We start from the raw sequence: 27,032 nt of genomic DNA on the forward strand, positions 1-27,032 counted from the left end.
TTTCTTCGGTAACTTTATAAGATAAAAGATAATAATTAAATTGTTTTAAACTAGGGAGAGTCTCTTGGTATTTACATCGCAAAATGAATTGTTTACCAAGTAAAATTAGAAAATTAAATGCTAAGGTGGATGGAGTAAGTGGTTCTACACCATTTTTCCTAAGCTCGCCAATGATTGACAAAATTCAAATCAAGCCTAAGCCATTTCATGTAAATCACAGCTCAGTGTGAGGCAAATATCGTCGCAACATGGCGTCGGTGTGTCGGGGGAGTGGATGGGGCGCAATGCACTCTTCGAAGTGTTTTTGTCAAGGAAGCAAATTCAAAAAAGTAAACGATATCTTCAAATCAATTTTACTAGCTAAAATCCACGTGTTCTTCGTGATTACGGTCTATTTTTATCCGCATAACTATTTCAAAGTTCTGCGCAAATTATTTTCACTAACTTTTTAAAAGTAAGTGGTGCTTACTCAAGCGAAAATAATTTTCGACATTTATATCGTCATTTGCTTGAATGGACATGTACCAATGTTAAAATGTGGAAAAATATTCAGGACATTACAAATGTATAATTTTACAGGATTTTTTATGAGTGAAAACTTTTTTTTGATACGCACTGTATAACGATGATAATAACAACAATAATAATAATAATGATAGTAATGATGATAATAGTAATTATAATAATGATAACAATATCATTAATAATAATATGAAGTAATAACAATAACATGAATATGAATATGCAACAAAAGAGCTTGATATAAATGATTCTAGGCGCTGCATACTACATGTATTACACGGGAGATTACAAATGCCATCTTTCTTCTTTTTCACCTTCACTGCCATGGAACTTCCTGAAAGTAATGTTAGTTGTATTTTCACACCCCCGTTTCCATACCAAATACAGGACAGAGAGAAAGATACCCCTCTTCATGAAGCTATCATCACGAACAGCATAGATGTTGCAGAGTTGCTTTTGGCAGTTCCAAAGCTTGATACAACTCTAACGAATAAACGAAATATGCCACCAATCCTGTTCGCCTCTCTAAAAGACCGTCCGGAGTAAGAACGAATTCATACATAGAAACAATTTTGTCTGGGTACAATTTCCCTGATTCGAAGTTATATTCTTTTTACCAATCGAAAAATGGTTTTCGGTCAGGGTGAAAAATTTCTCATTTGAGGTCTAAGCAGTTGTGTTCATGAGGGGGGGGGGGCATAGGACGTTTCCCTCATTTTTTTTCACGACAGTGAAGAAAAGGAAAAAAACAAGGAAAGAAAATTGAGAGCAGGGTGAAATATATTATTTCTTTCATCGTTATGTCAAAATCTATCACAATATGGGAATTTTGTATAAATGAAAACAAGCTTATTTTTTTCTCCTTCGCTTGCAACTTTTATTACTCTTTTTTAAAAGTGAATTTTACCCGATACGTCATATCCGGCCCCCTCAAAATATATTGCTCATTACGCCACTTGGTCTGAAACAATGATAAACTATAGTCTATGTATCAAAATTCCAAATTCGTTATTCCCCTGTTTCCTTTAACCGCTCCGTCCCTCCCCTCTAATACATTAAACGTAATTTCCCCAATTCTGAATCGATTTTTCATTAAACAGAGACTCGAATTGATTGACAGAGGTTCCGATCCGGGACTGTAAACTAATTCCCATTCATCATGCCCATTTAGCGAGTAATCATCTTAAAATTTTTACCAGCATACTGAGCGACTGGTCTTCTTTCAATATTGGGGAAGTAAAAACAAACAATAATCATATGCCTGTATGATTCTGTCGAATACAGGCTTGTTGAGATGCTTGGACGTCACTGCCCTCCATCGATTCCGGTTACTACAAGCCAGGGATACACCATCCTGCATATTGCAGCATGCAACAACCACGTTCAAGTCATGAAGACGGTTTTAGCTATAAAGGTATCAATGGATTATACCATCACGAATTTACTGACCATTCCTGTACAAGTTTAGGTAACGGAAAGATGAAAATATGTGCTCTATCAACTGGCTTTCATCAATAACTCTTTCGTTTCTCTTATTTAATATTTTAAGTTGGATAGGATTCCACTTTATTGTTCGGATATCATCGACATGCATACTAAGGGTCAGACTAGTCCTGCCCACAATTTTTTTTTTCTAGAATTATCACGAAAAGATGGTATGTAATACATGTACATGTATAAGGAGGTCGTCACTTATATTTGTGTATCCGGAAAAACACTTACTGTGAACATTAATGACATCTATAATATCCGGTAACTTTGTCGCACTTTAGGTAAAGTCGGAACCTTTATTTGCATGATTTTTTTTTATTCCTTTGGCATTTAGGATCATGGACTGTGCCTAGACACGAAAGCAGACAATGGAGCAACAGCTTTACATATCGCTGCAGAGGAGGGATACTCAGAAAGTGTTGAGTATTTATTGTCTCAGGGAGCAGATGTGAATTTGCAATGTAGCGAAGGCAATAGTGCGCTTCACCGATTAGCAAATGCTGCAAGGAAAGATCTGGAAGTCGAAGAAACGCCAGAGCTTAAAGCTGTAAGTGGCAATGTGGCATGATATATTATCAATTCTTGTATTGTTTCTGATAGATCCACATCTGTAACATTAACAATGCTTTTCAATAGAATGATTCAAGTCATGCTGGCCGGGAGCTGGAGTAAACACATTTTCTATGATGAACTTAGTAATTTATCACGAATGTTTTTCTCTCTTTCTTTTTTTCTTTTACCTTGAAAAAAAATGGAAATAAAAAAAGTTTGATTGAACTTCGTCTACTGGAGGCTGATCCGTTTTTTTTTTGCTCAAAATATAACAAATGTGTACGGAATTTTTACATTTAACCCATCAAGTTTAAAGTCTTTATGGATACCCCCATACCCACACCCACGCCCAAACTCGCCGACGCCAATCCAACGCATACATGTACTTCCTACACACCCCCACGTTTTCGCCCCAACACACCCCAGGTTAGCACCCCAAACGCTAATGAATGTGAATACTACATCAGATTAAAGGTTCCCATAATATTGAAAGGTTTTACGATAAACACCATGTATGTAGTCCTGAAAAGGAATGTTTGTTATTCTTTCTTGAATATATGTTAGCTCTGAAGATAAAAGTTCTTTACAGAGCTAACATATATTCAAGAAAGAATAACAAACAGTCCTTTTCAGGACTACATACATGGTGTTACCGTAAAACCTTTCAATATTCTCTCCACCATGGAAACCTTCAAAGATCATCTTAGTTCCCATAATGTTTGTGAAATTATTGTTGATGGATTTCTCGAGATTGGTTAAATAAAAAGAAGCTTAGAATCTAAGACGATTTTCATCTCAATTCTTTCATTTGTAGGGTCTATTGTATATACATGCAACACGGTTTATCAAAACGAATTTACATTCTATCTTTCAGATCCGGATGAAATACAAAGACGGCGGTGTACACACCAGTTCTGAAGCATTGCTCTGTTTTATGGTTCTTCATGGCGCCTCCGTTGATATTGAAAATGAATTGTGTCGTACCCCTCTATACTACATCGACGATCCAAAACTAAAAAGGACTTTAAAGCAAATTGCCAATGGAGTTAATAGGTAAGGCAATATAAATGCTAGTGAATTAATTTCTGGTTTATATATAAGAATGTAATATTCAGAGGGCAAGGGGATACTTGCCAATTTATTTACTCATTTATCACAATGAAATTTCCCATTACAGAAGAAATTTATATCACTACTAAAAAATAGCACTTTTATTTATTATTTTTTTTGATATTATAGGAACCCTGACCGAAAGCCAATGCAAAACTTCGGAGAAGTTGGGGATTTTGGAATTGGGGGGCTGAATATGAAATCCACTTCCGATGATAATCTCCTAATCCCAGACTCTGGCGTAGGATTTGCTCAAGAATTAGCTACCGACAAACACGACGAGGATAACCCAACAAGAAGCCAGTCAAAGGATTTAAAAGGTGGGAAAATATTGGAGGCACGCATCTTTACTCATACGCTTACACTACACTAAACGATAAAAGCTTAGTGTTTGCCTCTAGAAGATATTTGTTTTATTTTTTTTTCATTATTTCTCCAAAGATGCATGTAATACATTAACATATATAGAACATTATAGAACTTAGCATATCAATAAAGCTCGATGTGATTCATCAAGATATACAGTCATGACCATAAACTTTAATGCATGTTCGTTATGCTTTACATCTCATGCTGATATTTTAAAGGTTAAAGGCCCGTTTACAATGCATCCGACACGGCGACCGTGCCGGAATGCCGTGCACTTTCGCCGTGCCGGATGCAGTGTAAACGGGTCTTAAGTCCATCCCAGAAAAAAATGTTATTTGAATAAACAAAGAAAAATCAATCAAACACACAACACTGGAAATTTTATGAAAATTGGATGCAAAAGTGAGTAAGTTCTGACATTTTAAAGTTTCGTTTACTTAAAAAAGAAGTTATAATTTATGCACAACTGAGTGATATGCAATTGAAAGTGTCAATGATATCCCTCACTGTTTCTTATGTCTTTTACTATTTGAATTTTACAATATTTCAAGTTTTACCGATGTGACAATAAGGGCCAACTTGACTGAACCATAAAATGTTAAAACAGCGGTGATACTACATGTTCAGGGAGGAACAAACCTTTGTTTCACAGGACAATAAGGAAAAATTAGATTATTTCATGTTTCATACAATAAAATTCAAGATAAATAGTGAGTGGGTGATGTTATCCGTCACTTCATTTGCATGCTGACCAGGATGTGCATATAACATTTTTTTTAATTAAGCGAAACTTCAAAATATCATAGCTTGCTTATTTTACATCCGATGTTGATGAAATTTTCAGTGTTCCGCTATTTAGATTTTTCGTTCAGATGGACTAGTCCTTTAATTCATCTTAAAATGATGGAAATGATAAAATAATCTTTTACGTATCTAAGTATTTATAAAATTAAACGAAAAATAATTTCCAACAGGGATGCCAATTACAAAATCATTAAAAGATACCATAATTTCAATTTTTAGAATGTATTTTTCAAAGTCATCTATAAGGGGCATTCCCCCAAAATAAGCAATAGTTACAGTGTGTTATGAACAAAGATAAACAGGATATTATGAAGAAGCTTGTATTGTAATATCTCAGCTTTGTTGATGAAGAACACTTTGAAGGAATCATATAAATTTTGTCCCATATAGTAATTTGTTCTGAAACAATATCAAACCTGACTCTCAGATTATTTTTTTTATAACTGACAGTAACACATGCTTTACTATACTAAAAGAAGTGAATTATTAATAGTTATTTCACCTCAGACTCGATCGTGCCAAATATAATCTATTCTAGATTATCGTCTAAAAAAGGTAAAATGAGATAAATCTCGATTTCAGTATCAGAAAAGCTGTCTCAGCTTTTCTTGACTTTTTTGCCAGTGATCCAGTTGGGAGTTTGAGGAAAACGAAATTATATATTTGTCCTCAATATAAGGATAGAGATACAAACAAAAATGGGACCAAAACAATTGGTTCTATCTCCATAGCTCAGAATGTGTCTTACCTGACCACATACTCACAGAGTTGGGCAGTAATTAGCAAAGGGGGTCGAATCCAAACGATCGACAGATCTTCAGCCTCACAAATTCTATAATTTGTTGGTTATACCATGGTCACATTTGTTCTACGGCGGCCGTACGGCGAGTCGAAAACAGCCGTTTTATCAATTTTGATTCAAACCACCTATATGTAGTTGGACAAAAAATGTTAAAACGGCTGTTTTCGACTCGCCGTACGGCCGCCGTAGAACAAATGTGACCATGGCATTATTAGTGAGTTTTAACAATAGAGGTCGCCATTTCTCTCAACATATTTTCAAAAAATTGTTGTCAGAGTTGTTATACGCTGCACCAGTGATACATCCCTGCGTTTTGCTTGTCCAGCCCCCACGATGTTTTTATAATTATCCATTCTATGTGCAGAACTTGGCAATGTCTGTGTAGACGATAAGACTGATCTTGGTATCGACTTTGAATTATTAAGGGCAGCTGAAAATGGTGAACTAAGACGTGTTTCAGAGATACTGTCATCTTCACCTGAAAAGGTATACATTATTTATTTTTCATTGGTATTCTCCATGAAATTAATATTCTTTCGCAATGGATTTTATTTCTTTATTCAGAAGTAATGTTTACTAGATTATAAGTACTGCTTCATCTCACTTTATCGAGAATTTCTTCATCTCTACGGCGGCAACACAGATGCGCACACATTAATCTGAATGCAAGCTTCCTCAACATTTATGTGCAACCCCCCCCCCCCCCTCATCCAGTAAGAGGACCTTAATTAACCTTTTAATTTCACCCCCCCCCCCAAAAAAAAAAAAAAAAAAAAAAAAAAAAAACTTGCTATAAACAAGATGAATGTTTTTGCTAAACTATGTGTTTCAATGAATCTTCATTAACCTGCCTTCGGGATTATTGGTATTAGGTAAATGTCAAAGTTGGGGGCAAAAGTGCTCTCCATAAAGCATCCCTTCGTGGCCACCGTGACGTCGTAAAAGCATTGTTACAAGCTGGAGCTGATATAGAGATCACTACAGACGGTGGACATACTCCACTACATTTGGCAGTCGAAGGGTAAGTCCAGATCTCGAGATTATAACGAATTGACCAGGAATGATCTTAATAATGATCTTGATAACACAAAAATAAATCTCAATATTTACCAAAATGCTTAAAATGATGGAACTAAAGATTTGATTAAAAAAAGAACACACACAAAATGATCGGATCGTTATTCCCGACCTTTCTTCACCACACCGCGAAAATAAAATAACGCCAACTATCGCATGAACTGGGTGTTGAACCGATGGCTTTAAAAATGCTGAAGACATTTAGCATGTAGTAAGACGGTAAATTCTGCTGAATATATCTTATTGTCGCAATGATGGTTGCAAACTAATCATACAACTAAAATTGTATACATTTCAGAGATAAACCAGCAGTAACAAAGTACCTGCTTGAAGAAGGTGCTGATATAAACAAAGTAAATGTACGCAACAGGAGTCCACTTCATCGAGCAGCAATTAGAAATCATGTTGATTGTGCTAGAATCTTAATCAACCATGGATGCAATGTTAACGTGCAAGTATGTATTGATTTTGTTTTCTTTAATGCTTTATAGGGAAAAAAGCATATGACATAATAGAAATTATGATATGAAGAAATTTTTTACATGACTTAGTCATTATTTTAGCTAAAAGGAACCAGTGAGGATATTTTTCTTGACCAATAATAATTATGAAGATAATAATATATATATTTTTTTCAGTAAAGTCCAAGTATGAAAAGAACTCTTTCCATGCCAGTTTTGAGGGTTATAGGAGTGTAAAAATGTGTCCCCCTTTCAACACATATATTTCAATGATTTTTTTCTGATTGTTCTACTACAATGTAAAGGACTACCAAAAAGATACCCCTCTTCATGACACCATTACCAAAACCAGCGTAGATGTTGCAGAGCTGCTATTGAAAGTTCCGAGCATCGATACCAGCATCGAGAATGGGAACACATTCACCCCCTACAATTTGCGGTAATTAAGGGCCGACTAGAGTAAGTACCCGATGGATGTTTCGTTAATCTTTTCCACTGCACCATAAAAAAAAATCGCCGGTTTTAATACAACACCGGCGTGGTATCTATATCGGTCAATATCAAAGAGGTGTTCAGGGGCGGATCCAGCTTTCGCCAATGGGGGGGGGGGCCGAAAAATATTTTGATCAACATTTTTTTTATTGGCCGCTACAATCTGGCTTTTTTTGTTGGTTTTTCAGGGGGTAGTCCTATAAGACTGAAGTTTTAAGTATAGGTTAGTATTTATTGCTATAAACAATATAAGGTATCTCATGTGGTCTTAATATTTAATGCGAGCGCGAAGCGCGAGCTAAAAATCTTTGATATTTTATGTCCTTAGAACTGAAGATTCAGAGCAGTTTTTATAATCATGAACAAAGATAAGTATCCGACTAAACAATGCGAGCGCGAAGCGCGAGCCGAAATTTTATCATATAGTAACGTGAAAAGTGACTCAATTAGGACTGTTTTTAGTGATTAATAAAGAGGATACAAGTATCACCAATTAAATAATGAGAGTGCGAAGCGCGAGTTGAAAATTTCTGATATTCCGACCTGAAAAAAATGAACAGTCTAAGCGCGCTTTTATTTAAAGAAACAAGCTGTGTGTCTCAAACAATTAAATGCGAGCACGAAGCATGAGCTTAATTTCTTGATATACTGACATGATAAAGGAGCATTTTGACAAATTTTGGTAAGAATTTCCAAAGAGCATAGGTTCCTCACAAATCAAACAATACGAGCGCGCAGCGCGAGCTGAACATTTTGATACACATTAACATTTGTGTAAATGTGTAAATCAAACAAAATAATGAAAGCTTGATGTGCGAGCTAAAAAATTGTGTGCAAATTGATATCAGAACTGGATATATTGTATATATATTGGGTATATATTAGTTTCATACAGTGTCATAAAATACCACGGTCAAGTGGCGAAGATTTCTTTTCAGGACAGGTTACTGACGTCACTTCGGGAATTGTGTTTTGCAGCTCCCGAGCTAGAGCTAGCATGGCTAGTGAACGTAGCAATAAAGCAAAAAACAAACACATAAACAAAGACACACACAAAATAATGCAATAGGTCTGTTCTTGATTGTGAACAATATTTGCTAATCTATTTGGTTCATACGCAATTATATTTTCGTTTGTGTTTGCTTTCCTTTCCTTGTACAGAATTGTTAGAATGGTTGCACGGCACTGCCCTTCTTCAATAGCTGTTCCTAAACAGCATGGGTACAATGTATTGCATATCGCAGCGGTGAACAACCACGTTGAAGTCATGAAGATTCTCTTAGCTATTGAGGTAATAGGCAATATCACCCACATCATGAACTGGCTTTTCCCTGTGAAGCATTAACGAAAAGACAATCAAATTCGTATTTGCGCTGGTGAAAGCCGCTGGTATTATTTTATTAGAAATTATTGAATATATGCGTTATAAAAAAATGATTAAATTACTTCTATATGAAATATTTAATCATCTTCAAGTTAATCACTCTAAATGTAAACTCATCTACCCAAAATACCCTCTGCTAACCAATCAGGGACGGAGTACCCTCCTTCCCCACTGATCCCATGTATTTTTTTTTCTTGTCTGACAATTTTTAACGAGAAAGCTGAAATGATACGGTAACAGTTGACCTTCGATGCCCCTTTTCATGTGATTTTTAAGGGAAGGTGCTTCTGAAAATAGTTGTGATCTTTGACCACTTATTTTTGATAGTCAGTTTTTTTTTTCTTTTAATGTATTTTTGGTCAGATTATTTTTTTTTACGAAAGAGTGTTTCCTGAAATAATGGTAACTTTTAAACTTTTTCTCTTTTGGGGATGTCAATTTTTATTTGTCCTATAAATACGAGGTTTGTAAGGATTGAGTTCTTTAGTCCATGCCGTCCAATATCGGACCCTTTGCTGTCTCTCCTAATAGCAATCTTTTCGTGTTTTGTAAGTATGTAATAACATTAACAACAATTGTAGCTGGATTTATATAGCGCTTTTTGTCTGAGGATATTTGATGAACACTCATTACAAGATCGATGCTATGGCCGCTGCTAGTATCATTTTGACTCGCAGCATATGCTCGGTTTCAACACCGACCTGAAAGCGTTCATTGTTTTAAAAAGAGAGAATCGTTTCATGAAACGACGTGTTATCCGACAGTTATCATAGGAATTGTGTTTGTCAGCAAATCAAAATCAAGACAAATGCTTACATTGTTAGACGGAGGATGTTGATCAAATGCTTCCCTAAATGTTGTTTTTTATTGAGGATCACGGACTGTGTATTGAAACGAAAAACAGTGAAGGTCAGACGGCTCTGCACCTTGCCTCATACAAGGCATACTCGGAAAGTATCGAGTACTTGATTTCTCTTGGAGCAGACATCAATAGTCAATGTCATAAAGGCCATAGTCCTCTTCATCTGGTAGCCAGCAGAACAAGAAAACCAACAGAAATCAAAGAAACACCCGTCCTTAAAAGGGTAAGAAAACTTCTCACCACGGCATATATCCCTAAGACAGTGATAATAATGATGACAAGGATAACGTTGATTATAAATTTATATAACGCCATCTATTTTGAAATAATCTATTCCGAGGCTGTATAATAGATGGAGGGTGTCTAATATATATATATCAATATTTCATTTAAAGGACAAGTCCACCCCAATAAAAACTTGATTTGAATAAAAAGAGAAAAATTCAACAAGCATAACACTGAAAATTTCATCAAAATCGGATGTAAAATAAGAAAGTTATGACATTTCAAAGTTTCGCTTCATTTCACAAAAACAGTTATATGAACAGATGAACGAGCCAGCTACATCCAAATGAGAGAGTCGATGATGTCATTCACTCACTATTTCTTTTGTTTTTTATTGTTTGAAATATGAAATATTTTGATTTTCTCGTCATTGTCATGTGAAATGAAGTTTCATTCCTCCCTGAACACGTGGAATTCCATTATTTTAACATTTTGTGCTTCAGGCAAGGAGGTCCCAATCGTCAAATTCGTAAAAATTGAAATATTGTATAATTCAAACAATAAAAAACAAAATAGTGAGTGAGTGACATCATCAACTCTCTCATTCGGATGTAACTGGCTCGTTCATATAACTATTTTGTTAAAAATAAGCGAAACTTTGAAATGTCATAACTTTCTTATTTTACATCCGATTTTGATGAAATTTTCAGCATTGTACTTGTCTGATTTTTCTCTATTGATTCAAATCAACATTTTTCTGAGGTGGACTTGACCTGTAATCGTCACCAAATGGTTTGACGCCGCATGGCTTTTCTATGCCGACGACGTCCTACTTACGAAAGCGACTGGGGAGTATAATCTGGAGAGGTTGAGGGGCGCCATTCAACAACAACAATAACCGAAGCCTTTGTCCAGGCGTGCGCCTGTATCCAAGCTCTGTGCATGGGGATGTTAGAATATGATCTTGAGGTTCGAGCCCTGATCACATCTTTCTGATGGTGACGTTAAGAGTCGGTTCCAGACGTAAATACTCATATCAGATTGATACACGTCTTACAAAACTCAATTACACATTCATGCACAAACATGCGCTATAACCGGCTTTATCTCGAGCTTCCACCGCTCAGTGCATTCAAAGTACATACCGGTCAGTCTGCAGTTACACACCCATGGTTTTCGCAAGTAGGGAGGTAGGATTCACTTTTAGGCCAAGAGTATTAGGTTTAACATGGAAGTCTTTGGTAACAAGCTGATTTTTTTCAGGATATGTCCAGAAATATGTCTAGAATAAAATCTCGGGTGGAATCATATACATGTATCCTCCTTGAGGGTTTTTTCGTAATCCAAGATGGCGTCAAGAATGGCCGCCATTCACAGAAAATGGACATATCTCACTCAGCCACGCCAGACATCAAATTTTGGTGCATATTTCATGGTTTAAAGGTATAAAAAAGAGCTATTGATAAAGGTTAGAGTGAACATAAGCAGACAAGTATACCTACAAATCCAAGATGGCATCTAAAATGGCCACCAAAGCCTACTAATCCACAACTTATAGTATCTTTAATTTTGTTTCGATTCAGCGGTTTTAAGGGACAAATAGTACACGTTTGTCCAAAAATCCATGATTTCGTCCTAAAATGGGGTCTAAAATTGTTATTACTTACAAATAGACATAGTACATATATTATCTGCTTGAGATTATGATTTTGGCATCTAAACCATTGTTTTAATTAAGGATCAAATAATACATTAGGACAGGTTAAAATGAGTTTCAATGGTCCAGTATGTCCACAAATCCAAGACGGTTTTCCAAAAAAAGGAGTATGAAGTACCTGCTATTCCTTAAGAGACAAAGTTAATTTTACATCCTCGTGAGAGATATCATTTTAGTGTCTAATCCATGGTGTAAAGAGTCAAATAATACATAAGGACAGGTTAAACGGACAGTCAGTGGCCCAGTTTGTCAAAAATCCAAGATTTCCTTTAAAAAATGGAGTTTAAATCGACTGCTGTTACTGAAAAATTGACATGAGAATCTAAGATGGCTTGTAAAAATGGAATCTAAATTGAAATAGTCTATCTAATATCTGCCTGGAAGATGATATTTTAGGTTCTAAAGCGTGGTGTAAAGGGTCTAATGATGCATTATGACAGGTTAAGGGGGCATTCACTGGCCCAGTATGTCATAAGATCCAAGATGGCTTCAAACAATGGAATCTAAAATGGATGATTTTACTTACAAATGGACATAGTTCATTATTTTGATATCTGCCTTGGATACATGTATGATTTTGGTGTCAAAACCATCGTCTAAAGGGTTAAATAATATACTATGAAAGTTCTAAGGACAGTCAGTGATCCTGCATGTCAAAAAATTCAAGATGGCTTCTAAATTGGAGTCTAAATCGACTGCTGTTACGGAAAATGGACATACTTTATTAAAAATCCACCTGAGAGATATACTTGTGGTGTCTATATACTGTGGTTAAAAGGGTCAAATAAAACATTAGGAAAAGTTAAAAGGACTGTCAGTGGTCCAGTATGTCCAAGAATCGAAGAATGCTTCTAAAAATCAAGTTTAAAATGGCTGTTTCTACATGAAAATGTACATTGTTCATTTAATATCTGCCTGGCAGATATGATTTTGTTGTGTCAAACATGGTTTATAGAGCCAAATAATGTATTGACACAAGATAGAAGGACAGTATGTCCAAAACCAAGATGGCTTCCAAAAAATAAATTCTTGATTGACTGATGTGACTGAAAAAAAATAATTTATCAAAAGTCCACCTGAAAGATATGACTGATTTCTATACTATGTTTTCAAGGGTCAAATGATATGTTTTGACTGTTAACTCCCATCATTTGAAAAAAAAGTGTTAATTCATACAATATCCACCTGTGATGAATAACTGCGGTATCACCACTTAAATGCATTGGGGAAAACTGATCCTATGGCTTATGGTTTCAGGAACAGGAAAAAGCAGGCATTTTTCAATAATTTTGCCCCCTTGGATTTTTGCATATAATGAAAAGCTGAATATCCTTGTTTCTTGTCCTATATTCACAGGTGGATATAAAGTATGACGTTTTTTTATTAAAAGTGATGGGAGTAACACGCCATTTTGGAAGCCTTCTTGGATTTTAATGCAGAATGGACGATTGCATATCATTGTGAGGGTCCCAACGTAATGACTCCTGAAAACCAAAATACTAGTAATATCTCTCACGCGGATGTAAGATATACCATTGTCCTTTTGTAAGTAATAACAGCCACTTTGGACTCCATATTTGATTTTTTTTGACAAACTGGACCTCTGAGTGTCCTTTTATCTTCTTGTAATGTATTATCTGACCCTTTGAACCATGGTTTAGACACCACACTATCATCTCCCAGGCAGATATTAAATGAACTATGTTAATTTGTTTGTAACAACAGCCATTTTAGACAAGCCGTCTTTGATTCTTTGACATACCGTACCACTGGCGGTCCTGTTCTTCTTGTCCTAGTATATTATTCTACCCTCTAAACGATAGTTTCGACACCAAAATCATATCTCTCAGGTGGATTCATAATGTAGTATGTCAATTTTTCGGTAACAGCAGTCAATCTATACTCCATTTTTTTGAAGCCATCTTGGATTTTTTGAAATACTAGACCACTGGCGGTCCTTTTAACTTGTCCTGGTGTATTAATTGACCCTCTAAACAATAGTTTCGACACCACAATCATATCTCTCGGGTGTATTCTTCATGAAGTATGTCATTTTTTTCGGTAACAGCAGTCAATCTATACTCCAATTTTGAAGCCATCTGGAATTTTTGGACACACCGGACCACTGACTGTCCTTTTAACCTGTCCTAGTGTATTATCTGACCCTTTAAACCATGGTTTAGTCACCAAAAATATCTCCCAAGCAGATATTACACGTAGATGAAATATGTCAATTTTAAACTCCATTTTACAAGTCGTGTTTGATTTTTATGTCATTTTTTTTAGGAACAGCAGTCAATTCAGACTCCATTTTTGGAGGTCGTCTTGGATTTCCGGACATACTGGACCACTTAGTGTTTTTTTAACCTGTCCTAACGTATTATTTGACACTTCAAATCATGGTTTAGACACCACAGTCATACATGTATATCTAGGCAGTTATTAAATGTACTATGTCCAATTGTAAGTAATATAAGCCATTTTGAACCCCATTTTTGGAAGAAATCTTGGATTTTTGGACATACATGTACTTGACCACTGACTGTCCTTGTAACTTGTCCAAATTTACTACTTGGCCCTTAATACCATTGAATAGAAACAAAATTGAAGAAACTAACATAAGCAATATATGAAGTGTGGATTATTAGGCTTTGGCGGCCATTTTAGACGCCCTCTCGGATTTTTAGGAATACTTTTCCGTTTATGTTCACTCTAAGCTGTATCAATGGCTCTTTTTACACCTTTAACCATGAAATAATTATACACCAAAATTTGATGTCTAGGTCGGATAATGAGAGCGTTATAGCCATTTTCTGTAGAATAGTGGCGATTTTGGACGCCATCTTGGATTACGGAAAACCCTCATGGAGGATATATGAGGACCTTTAGTATGTTATTCTAGACATATTCCTGGATCTATCCTGACAAAAAAACAGCTTGTTGCCTGAGATTTCCTTTCTTAAGCCTTTTTTGGCCTAATGATCTTGGAATATTAATGTGGCTGGCTCGTATTTTACACATGGAGTCTAGTCTACACTCTAGACCTGTTATTGGTTGAATTGTCAGTTGTGAGTCGGTGTTTGCAGACTACCTGCCGGTTGCCATTTTATCTCCCCTGGGTTTAGTGCAGCACAATTCGAGTAAATATCTTGCCGAATAAAATCATGCCATGGTTGCAATTCAAACCCATGACCATCGATATTCGGATCCACCTGACCACGATCACGATGTCCTTCATCTAATAATATCAATCATAATGGCGTTATAAAAGTATTAAGAGTATGATTACAATGATTGTAATTAACAATAACAATGAACCTTTACAAGGTTTTTTTAAATATAAATTACATTATACAGACTCTTCAGAAATAGCATAATTTGATTATCCTAAAATGATACAGAATGATAATACAGATGAGAGTCTTGTGCCCGATTTGAAAAAAATTATTTTCAATATTTTACCTTTGGAATTGGGACACTTTTGGTACTTGTAGTACGGATTGAAGAAGCTTTCACATTGTTGAATAGAAGGAATCGAAAATACCGCAATAAGATTTATTCAAAGGAGTTAGAGTAGACCATGGGCACAAATCGAGGGGAGGGGGATTTATACCGCTGCATATGGGACAGGATCACCTCTCGCCACCCCCTTCCTTTAGAGGGACCCCCCTCCCCCCAAAAAAAAATAAAATAAAAAATATCACGATCTCCAAATCTGTTAAGCATTCTCTCATTTTTCAATCTCTATATTCATATTTCTTTCAGATTCGAAAGAAATATAGAGATAGAGGTGTCGGCGGTAACACTGGTGCAGCATTGCTGTGTTTCATGGTCCTACATGGGGCTTCCATCGATAGTGAAAACGAGTCTTGTCGTACCCCTCTATACTACATCGATGATCCAAAACTAAAAAGAACTTTGAAGGAAATTGCCCGTGGAGACAGGTAATGCAGTTCTCACTGAAATGCTTTAACGCACACACACCCACTTGCACCTATATATTGCCGTTACCATAGATAAAAAAAATATTGTCATCTGATTGGCCAGAGGTGTTAGTAATTATAGATGGCTTTACCGTCACTGGATATACCGCTGTCAAAAGTGTTGGGACAAATGAGCATTTCGGAGGTAAAAGGGACATACTCTCTGGTTATAGGAAGCAATGGTGTGCTGAAATAGCATTTACATTCATATCACCTAGGAAGTGGGAGGTTTTCTCATCCACTGAATCAAAGATGATTATTTGCTTTACATTTCAAAATCGTTCCTACGCCCCTATCACTTGGTTGGAGATTTAGTGGTCAGATGCGCCACTTGTCTTATGCCTAGGATGAAAATTGTGCGACGTTTTCTATGTTGCGGAAAGTGTTTCAGTCGAACGATACTTGATTTTTAACGCTTCAAAAACACTTATTTTGGAACTCGCGTCTAAACAAAAACTCTTTTTGCAATGTATGGGACCTTAGTCTTATAAAGTAAAGGGGCGCAGCTAGTGTGCATTAAGCATGTTGAGGGAATATATACTTAATACATATTTAGTAGACCTTTATTAGCTTTTGTTATTTTTATGGCATGGCCTTTTTCGGAAAGACACATTTTCATTACAGGACAAATTGGAATTATCAGAAAAGGGCCAGAATTATCGAAGGCCGTTATCAATAATGCATTCGAGGCCATAGCCTTGGATTTTCAGCCATGATTTAGTGCAAACATTGATAACTAAACCATGAAACTGGCATTTATGATTCTTTTCATCAGGGAGGTTGACTTGAAATCGCTAGAAGACATGGTAGGAGATGAAGCTTCAGAAACAGAAGACCTGACAACCAACGCGATCTATGATGACGATGATGATATCCATATCCCACAAACTCCCGTGGACGATCCAGCTGCCAATGATCAAGGATCAGAAAACCTCGCCAGAACCAACAAGCCAAAGACCGGATGTACGTACATTGGTGTATGTCTGATATATTCGCTTCATAATTACTAGTGTCCTAGTTGAACAACCACTGTTTTGTTGATCACAGCATGTTTGCCTCATGTTTTTCCTCCATGAATGAATCGATTCAAAGGCAGACACGATGCGTCCAACATGTCCAATGAACCCATCGATATTACCGTTATCATTCCTTTCGAAACTATGGTTACTGAACCAAACGTTCTACTAAACATGTTCTTCTAAGTGCTATTTGGTATATTCGGCCTCATGTCTAACGAGTAAGTTTAATTTTTATCGTATGAACATAGTATTTTACATTCCTTTTGAAATGACAAACGTCATTTTGCCTTATTCAGCACACGTAGCTTCAAACCATATAAGCCCAGCCGACATGGCCGACAAGATTCGCCGGCAATCCGCCAGAAGGTGTCGTTAACGAAGCTGTTCAAATAAGTTGAAAGAAGGACCAAAAACTTATTGATGTGAATAATCATTGTGCAATTCATTTCATACTATATCCTATCAGAGACATTTCATTAGTGTCCAGTTCAGATCAGTTTGTATGCCTTTCAGAGTGGTCATTAAGCCGCCCCTAATGTTTTCGATACGAACCCATATTTGATGTTACAAACTCTCATTACAATAGTATTGACAGATTGATTAAATATTTTTTTGTCCTGTTTTATTGTTTTTCAGTGTTTGAGCTTGTTCACGAAATTAAAGTCTCCGATATTAAAATGGGATCTGTGGTTGGAACTGGACAATTTGGGGTCGTCCATCGAGCAACATGGCGAGGAACCACGGTGGCAGTCAAAAAGATCTCTACCATCGGGAGTAAAAAGGATGAAGTCGAAAAGGAAGTTTCTATCCACAGGTAGGCAGGAGAGAAAGTTGAATTAGTATGAAAGTTGGAGTGTAAGTAGACTTGATCGTTACCTTGTCTTTGAGAGCTGTGATTTTTCTGCGTGTATTTCATCGATGACTAAATTGGGTACATGCTTACTAGAACTATCAGTCATGATAATCGACCATATACGTATAATTTGCCTATAAACAAAAACAGGTGCTGCTTAAGTTATATTTTTAGAGATATCAACAGTGACATACAGTTGATGAGTTTTACTATCCTTATAAAAAGCAATTTGTCCATTCATTTTTTCAGGCAAGCCACCCATCCAAATATCGTGAAAATGATGGCGCTAGGTTATGAGTGTACGGACGCCTACCTTGTTATGGAGTTTATTGAAGGGCCAAGTTTAGAAAAGATCATCTTCCCAGATCGCGATGATCGAAAGGTATTCTAGGCCAATATAGATGGATGGATTTCGATATGAGATCACAATTTTTTCGTTGTGTATGTTTTTTACTAGAGCTCACCCCTCTTACTTGAAGGCAATATAATTTTAGAAATTGCGGAAGAAATTTGAGTTCTATAGCTTTATTATTATATTCGAATGAGTTGACAGCTATAGGGCTTTTCGTTTAAAAATAATTTACAAAAATAAGTCCTAAACAGGAATTACTCCACTTTGGAGGGCAGTATAACAATTCTAGGATTATTTCGATCCGGATTCAAAGCGGAGTTCTCAACCCACTTCAAAATGGGGATTACAAACGGAGTACAACTGCCATACATGTAACACCGCTGCGGACCAAACAATTTTGGAAGAAGATGTGATGTCGGTCCGCTGTACGAGCGTATCAACTCAATCAGGGGCCTGTTGCATAAAACTTTCTTCCTGAGGAAACTCGGGTATATTTTTACATGAGTTTTTGGCCCTGTGTTAAAGTCAGTGACAGAAATCAGACTAACCTTAAGTTTTTAGTTTTTACCGGAGTTTTCTCAGGTAAATTTTTTTAAGAAACAGGCTGCAAGAGTAGCTCTACTTTGCCTTCAGTATGAAAAACGTGTGATAAGTCAGTATATGGGAGGAATGGAATTATCTTTTTTTATGATTTGAGTTCATTTTGCTAAGGGGTCAAGGGCATGATGAGGGCTAGATGATCTCACACTTTATCTTTATATCAAAGGAGGCATATTTAAAGAATCCTAATCTGACACTCCAGTCACTTATGTCATACATTTCTTTTACCAAGTACTAAAAGTTTTACCAAGTACTAAAAGTTGGATGGGATCTTAATGTACATGTATATTCTTTAACGTTTATGCAGATTCATCTAGACTGGTCCGCCAAGCTTGGGATATCCCGTGAGGTTCTCCAAGCAGTCACCTTCATGCATGCTAGCAATATCTTACATCTTGATATCAAGCCGGCCAATATTTTGGTAATTAAACATTGTTTAAATTGACAAATAACGAATTAAAAATAGGTGTTTTCGAAAAACAGAAGAAGCAAGGCTACATGAAACGTTGTGTTGGATTGAAATAAAGGATATTTAGGCTATTGAAGCCTTGCCCTTTTAAATATGTGGGCCTATTACTGTACTGATTGCGTGTATTTCTTTTGTATCCTTATTTATTCATTCTCAATGTACTTCCATTTCACTCTAAGAAAGTTTACCCAATATTGGTTAAAGGTAAATGCTAGTTTTGGTAACGATATAAAAATGAGTTCGTACAGAATCCAATGAAATGACCACCAAAGTGTCTGTTTGTATAAATAAAACGCATGTGCCAAAGAATTCTGGAAGAAATGGTGTAATTGCTGAGAAATCAGCAAATAAGCACAGGAATCGGGTAGGGCGTCGGGCCCGACGCCCTAAGTAATAATTATACATTGTCCCACGTGCGCTTATCTGTGTTGGGGATCTTCGGTGTGAACATTTTTCAGCGTAGATTTCAAGATTTCACAAAGTTCAGTTAATGTAACTGTACCAGATCTAGATCCTCGATGATATACTGACAATTAAGCCTTGTTTTACAGACTTTCTTATGAAATCAGCGCTTACTGCAACTACTGGAATTTCTCTTTAAAATTAGAACACGCATGTTGGCAGGGTAAAAAGATATCCAACAGTTTTGTAGTTTTTTTATGAAATGATCACTTTCTACCAAATATTGGGTAATTTTTTACTCGGGGCTTTTGGGGTGCAAAGAGAACTTAATTGGTGCGATTTCAGTTACCTTATGCAATGTAGGCCGATATGAATAACAAAAAAATAAAGACATGGCATTAGAACTAAACCGTCAATATCGGCTAACTCCTCCTCGATGTTTCAAGCTGAAGTCGCTATTCCTAATATAAAATATCGTTATATAGGTTCTAAATAGCCACTTCAGCTTTATCAGGTCTTCATGGTTCATGATGCATAATTTAATGACATTATGTTATCACATTCAGAAGGTTCGGTTATATTTACTGGTCCTCTAGTGGTCCATGCATGATCATTTTCTTTGTCACCCTGGTTAGATGGTATAAGGCCTGGTAAGATGGCGTAAAGTATGGTACATGTATGTAAGACCTGTTTATCAGTTAAACTGTTTGGGATTGAACCCACAACCTTTCGTTCATGAGGCTGGCATCCTACCACTGAGCCACCGTACCAAGTACTGATTAAGATCTTTTTGGTTTTCTCCCATTCAGTTGGAGAGTGCCACCAACCGTCCCTTCATCTGTGACATGGGTCTTGCCCACATCAAGAACCGGAACGCCATGACTCAATCCACCATGCACATCAGGGGCACCCCTCAGTTCATGCCACCGGAGGTAATTACTGCAGTGGCTGGGTACAAACATTCTAGCAAACATGACATCTGGTCAGTTGCAGGAACACTGGTGGAGCTCTACTCCATGAAACGTCTTTGGGGAGATTTGTCTAGTCCGGTGGCCCTATTAGCTCGCTTTATGGCAGGGGGAATGTGCAAACCCGAGGCTCTGGAATTCGTGGATCCAAAAATCCAAGAGATTCTTGGACCCTGCTTCAATGAGAAGCCTCAAAATAGACCATCGGCGGAAGAGCTACAAAATAAATTTAATGATCTATCTTAAAAAGGAAATTCTATGGACCTTCTTATTCCTAACATTTTAATGAGAACAGTATATGGTAGCAATATTTGTATAGAAATTATTTCTCCAATACTAGTTTTATTGTAATGATATCGGTTAATGGGTTTCGCCTGATTGATGCAAAGCTAGCGACAGCATATCTTGTAAGATTCTTTTTATATCATAGAATATTGTAACATTATTACTACAATATTCATAAATAGTGAAAATGCATTGAAGATTGACAAATATCGTGCTTGATTATTACGAATGTGAAATTGAATTTCAAGTTCCATATCTGTTTAAATGTGTAAAACAAACATATGGGGCAATATTTCACAAGCTTGGTGAGTTATCTGAAGAGTTATCCATGGAGTGCTTCCATAAAAGAAAAACAAAGTTAGCGATATTTACTGACAAATTTGAGCAATTCAGATCAAATAATCGTGGAAGTTTATAACAATGGTCAGTGAAAAATTACTGTTTTGACCCATTAATTGCTGAAATCATTGATCATGATGAATACATTTCGAAACGTTCCCCTGCCGCAATGCAGTGAGCAGTTTGCTACGCGTTACCGGGGAATTACAGGTCAATATCCTGGCGGATCTGGGGTGTGGGGGGGGGGGGGGTGGGGTGGGAAGGGCCGGGTATGAGAGTTACAATTAAAATTTGTAATGTAAACATGCCGTTAAAACAGAGGCCCCCACCCCTTGATAAAAGACCATTGATGTACCGTCAGACTGTTTGTCTACCCCCCTACCCCCCCCCCCCCGATATTTTCAAAATTGATGCTAACTAGAAAAAACATGTGTAATCCTTAAGGGATTGGGTTTGTACGTGTGAAACTCCTAGAATCAATTTTGATGTTTATATGTCACCAAATGTTTATGAGAGTGTATAAGAAAAGAATTGTTATATTTGGAGCTTATGGATAACATGAGCTATCATGAAACAAATCTTTACCTGTATTATTAAGGGAAAGTTGTCTGTACATCATCTTTAACTCATCTTTAAAAATATTCAGTTTCAGGATTTTTCCTTATTCAATCTAATTATGACGATGCTATCCACGTCACTGCATTTTTAGATCACAATTTATAATTCACACTATATATGATAAATGTCACGAACTCTCTTATGAGGTTCACATCAATTTAAAGTTTACCCATCCTCAGTGGTGGTCTACTGCCTCCAATGATTGCAAATTATGTTAAAGAAAATGTAAACTTCCTATCGTTTTTTTATTCCTTATAATAATTTAATACGAATGCATTTATTCTCTATATTAAGATTTATTTATTATATAGATATATGTAACATATTTTACATATGTATCGTTTAATTTGAAAGCAGAAATTTTATGAAAGCAAAAAATGTTTGTGCTTAGTTATTTTCATGTTACTCCCGTTACCATAAATGTACCTTCGTGCAAAATGATGTTTATTAAACTGCATAGCACTTTTGACATGTTTGGAAACAGTTTATAAAACTGAACCAGCGCGAACCCCGTAGTTTAAAGCGAATTGAACAACATTAAGATATACATGGTCTCTTCGTTCACAACATGCAGGAAAATCAAAATTAGAACGTTATCTTTAAGCTTGTCTTTTTGTTGTATTTTATACTCAACTGGTTCTTTCTAGTAATGTGATTTTTACAATGACACTTTGAAATGCTTACAGATCCAATCGAAAAACCGTCGCTTTTTAACATTATTATGATGTTTAACCTTGGAGCGATACAAGAAATATTAAGGTCTATGTGTTAGTATTTCCTAGATAGTTTTGAGTCATGTCTATTCAAAAGCAGGTTGTATTCTCAGCATTGATGTATAATGACATTCCTGATTACCTATCGTGATTCTGTTTATAAACTTGTTATGCAAAATATGTCTAGTCCAAAATATATACGGGGATATGATGCATCCTTGAATTATCACATGATTACATCGATTGGCTGAAAATGATTATATATATATATAGCGTTTTGGATCGCGTGCTAGTTTTCATGGTGATTTCTGTATATAGGGGCTTCAACGGTGTATAGATATGAAAGAGAGGCTGGACACCACCCCTCCCTCCCCAAAAATAGAAACAGATAAAAGAGGAAAGATATATCTGTTAAGGGTAATCCATGATATCTATCCAAAATATAAATTCGATTTTCTTAGCCAAGCAGGGCCTATTACATGATGTAGCATCAACCACCACGCATACAGACACTCCATTTGAATGATTATCATAGGCTGTGTTTTTTTTTTTTGCAAACTAGTGTAATATAGTATTTTGGGGTTTTAATTCAACCTTCACTTCTAGATATAATTAATATAATTTTAAGAATTTATAGCATTTCATTGTAGTTATGGCTATTTTTTACGCTTTCTCTCGTTCGGGCTTTGATTATTTTAAAATATGTTCTGACTGCTGTAATATTTGGATGCGAAAAAGACACACCGAAGCGATTGAGCAAGAATTCTGTAATTTTTAAGAGGGCCCCCATCTGTACACTAGTGACAGACATAAGACGAATAAATCAAGAGTACTCACACATGAAGCCAATATTGGGATGGTGTATTCACGCAAGGGGAGGTCTTTATTCATACATAGCACCATCACACAAATTACTATATAGCATAAAAATAAAAACACAACCACCACTTAAATCCACAACATGGTAAAAACAAGAAAGTCAATAATATACATAAAACAGTAGTTTTCTAGATAACCGATGTTACATGCCAATGTTGGAACAAAGAGATAGTTATAATGTACAATTACAAATTAAATAAGAATTGCATATCTTATACAAGAGACATCCCTGTTATTTTAGTTCAAACGCTAGAAGAAAGAAATGATTTAGATCAGAACCCAAACTGTTATAGTTTAACACTTTCACTTTTTAAGGTGTACCATTTTATGTAGTTCCGGTATAGCGAAAACAAAGTATTACAAATGATATCCGTACACTGTAGGCCTAATATATGTTTTTAACAACCATGACCGTTTTACCCCGGGTAAAAAGAGAACAAAAAGAGATAAGCGATATATTTATTACATTATTTTGATAAGCTTCAAATATTCGTTGTCAATACATCAAATGAATAGCAAACAACATCTATACATATTTTTATAATTTATGTACCAATTACTCTTATATAGTTTCTACAAATGTGTGAAAAGATTCATTCGCTCTCGGGAAATGAATAAAATTAACAAAATGTACATGTTGTAGCATACATCGAATATATGTTGTATCGTACTGATAAACCGACTAGCGATATTGCTATTATTCCCGAATGATACGAGCAAGTAGAGTTGTATAATCATGAATTAATTTGAAATAAATATACCTTTTTTGTTTCAAAAACTTGTTTTTTCTTAATAGAAATATACATTTCTATAAGGTTTTCACGTCACGCAATTTGGAATAAAATTCCGGACATTTAAAAAACCAATAAAGATTAAGTCATAAACCACTGGAATTTATAGGGATACTTCGACAATATTCACATACGAAAATGACAGTGTTAAAATAAAAAGGTCTATTCGAAGGTGTCAAGTTCACTCGTAGTTACACGTGCTATCAAATAGGCTATATCTATATCTATTTATGTTGTCAGTATTATCAAATACTATATGCAATACAGGTCCGAATCCAGCCTGTTAAGTACAAAATACAAACAAACAAATACAAACATTTCACCACGCAGGGGTACAATTATACCCTCAGGCAATCACTCACACATATCCACGCCCGACAATACACACACACACTCGCACATTCCCGAACGAAATCTCTCCACACACTCACACACACACCCTCAGCCCAACGCACACAAACACACCCACAGTAAAACGTTCATACTACACCATCGGCAATAAATATCTAGGGACCATAAATAGGTTTGAACAAAACAAAAATCAACTGCTATCTTTGGTGAGCTAAAAATATCTAAAATATACTAACAACAAGAATCATAATGACTTCTTTGTTTGTACGTGCATTCCATGAATATTTAACCTTCGACCTCTTATCATTATTCATCAAACCTCACACAGCTTAAAAGTTAAATATGGGGGCAAATTCACTAACAGGTATCGTCCTTATTTTCAAATTACATTTTACTTCCGAAGTTTTGGTCTAGAATCCCTTTTGCATTTTTTTTATCGATAGACATTACGCTTCCTCTTTTTTTTTTCCAACATGCACTTTACTGTTGTTAGGCCCTATTTTGATTAATTATGGGTCTATCAGCTATGATAATGACGCCACCGTTTATAGCCTTCCAATGTTCCCACCGAATAGTAATGTCAAATACTCAGAAAAGGCGATTCTACATTGAATAATAATCATATCGGAAATGGACAATATAATAGCTCAAACAACGCATTTTAAAATGAAAATCTGATTCTATTAAAAAATACATATATACTAGGACTCGACTAGAGTAGAAGCCAAACTATTACGGTCCTAGGCATGTTTTCCTACCATACTGATTGAATTTTGTTATGATAATGTATATTGACATACACATTTATATCAAGGAATATCCAACAATGTTGTGATGACAACAACATAATAAATCTTTAAATAACGGAAGGAAACATGAAACGAAAGATTATTTATAGCAAATAAAACAATCACCATCGACACTATTATACTAATATACATTTTTATGAATGTAATATGATAATGTTAGTTTTAAAAAATGCTATTCCTTTTGATAGTCATAAATAGTAGAAGAGACACCATTATCATGATTATCAATAAATTTAGATTTAATGAACATTCAATAGGCCTATATGTTTAGAGTAGTACATCTATTCAACAGAACAACGATTGTTCAATATATATAATATACAACTTTTGTAATTACGACAAGACTATCACAAATATATATATATAGATATATATAATATGCTATGATAAATTATTAGATATTATTTAGAGATATAGTTATATTGAATATAAAAACATTGTATAAATTGGTAATATGTATATTTATGTGAAGGGAAGATCTCAGGTTTAATATCACAATAAAATCACCAAACTTCACAATCTACATTTATGCACGTAATGTACAATTATTTAAGAACAGCTCTCTATGATGAAATGGTTCTTGCCATATATCATATCACAGCGAAAATGAATTATGTAAGGGATCGTCGCGACGCGTCGTGGTCCAGCTGTTCTGCTGACTCTCGTCGTTCAATCAGAGGGTCATAGGTTCGAATCCTAGGCATGGATTTATTTCCTTCAGCAAGGAATTTGTCCACATTTGCTGCACTCGACGGAGATGCAGTACATCGGTACATGGAAGGAGGATTCATTCCTTGAAATACTAATGCATCAGGATGATGGCCAAGCTACAAGGTTTGATGAAGACGATTAGATCCTTGAGCAGTATACACAGAATACACGAGCCCTTTAAGAGTCGCGTCGCATTGTATAAGATTGGACAATGAAGGTCTAACATCCAAAATCGCAATGATTTTAACACCTTTACTTTCTATTTCATAATGAGAATTACATCATTGAAAACTCCGATTGAACATCGAAGTCTTTGTTAAGATTCATTGCTCGCTATTATCACTGTTGCCATTGACTATATCATGTGGGAAGTAGTTTATTCTCAACTCATGGATCCCTTACAAGTTCTACGGATAATGCCATCAGATTATAAAAGCGCCATTTTTGTTGAAATTAGATATCCTCACCTATTAGGGTTTTGAAATCAACCATGGCATTTATCCCCATTGCCAAAATTTCAATTCCAATGCTTGGTGAAGATTCACCCTACTGCATCTCAGGTAGTGAATGGCATTCTAGTGGGCGGAATATCTTTAAATGATGTAGCAAAAAATAATAGTGATGTCTAGCAGAGCGGAAAAAGTACTGGATCAACTTAAATTGTAAATGTATACAAGTTAAAATCTAAATGTCTGTACAATACTGATACAAAACATTTTATACGAACTCGTAGTCCTCTTCAATGTACATTGTAGCATCCGATGTAGATATAGGATATGACAGCAAATAAGAATCGAATCAGACACACATATCAGTGTGGAGCGTTGTGGCCCAGTGGATTAGTCTTCGGACTTTGAAACAGAGGGTCCTGGGATCGAATCCCAGCCATGGCGTAATTTCCTTCAGCAAGAAACTGATTCACAATGTGCTGCACTCAACCCTGGTGAGGTAAATGGGTACCGGTAGGAAGTAATTCCTTAAAAAGTTGTGTGTGCTATGAACGCCTAGCTTAGCCGGGTAAT

General features: G+C 35.8%; 1 protein-coding gene across 2 annotated transcripts in view; it reads left to right on the forward strand.

Annotated features, from left to right (window-relative positions):
- LOC121427372 (E3 ubiquitin-protein ligase MIB2-like) overlaps nucleotides 1–21,355 on the forward strand; it is a 47,845-nt gene extending 26,490 nt beyond the window's left edge. The window contains exons 13-22 of one of the 2 annotated variants that reach the window (XM_041623734.1): nucleotides 910–1,064; nucleotides 1,807–1,936; nucleotides 2,348–2,560; nucleotides 3,440–3,618; nucleotides 3,805–3,995; nucleotides 6,015–6,136; nucleotides 6,523–6,671; nucleotides 7,026–7,182; nucleotides 7,494–7,647; nucleotides 8,842–8,927. In XM_041623734.1, coding sequence (XP_041479668.1) covers nucleotides 910–1,064; nucleotides 1,807–1,936; nucleotides 2,348–2,560; nucleotides 3,440–3,618; nucleotides 3,805–3,995; nucleotides 6,015–6,136; nucleotides 6,523–6,671; nucleotides 7,026–7,182; nucleotides 7,494–7,631 — 1,434 coding nt within the window. In that variant the 3' untranslated portion in view covers nucleotides 7,632–7,647; nucleotides 8,842–8,927. Of the gene's footprint in view, nucleotides 1–909; nucleotides 1,065–1,806; nucleotides 1,937–2,347; nucleotides 2,561–3,439; nucleotides 3,619–3,804; nucleotides 3,996–6,014; nucleotides 6,137–6,522; nucleotides 6,672–7,025; nucleotides 7,183–7,493; nucleotides 7,648–8,841; nucleotides 8,972–9,936; nucleotides 10,150–15,633; nucleotides 15,813–16,626; nucleotides 16,815–17,506; nucleotides 17,685–17,972; nucleotides 18,106–18,982; nucleotides 19,097–20,355 lie in introns of those variants that run through there. The other variant, XM_041623735.1, reaches the window with a different exon arrangement.
- The last annotated feature ends 5,677 nt before the right edge of the window (nucleotides 21,356–27,032 follow it).

Source organism: Lytechinus variegatus, chromosome 14, assembly GCF_018143015.1.
Source record: "Lytechinus variegatus isolate NC3 chromosome 14, Lvar_3.0, whole genome shotgun sequence".
NCBI classification, from domain to species: Eukaryota; Metazoa; Echinodermata; class Echinoidea; order Temnopleuroida; family Toxopneustidae; genus Lytechinus; species Lytechinus variegatus.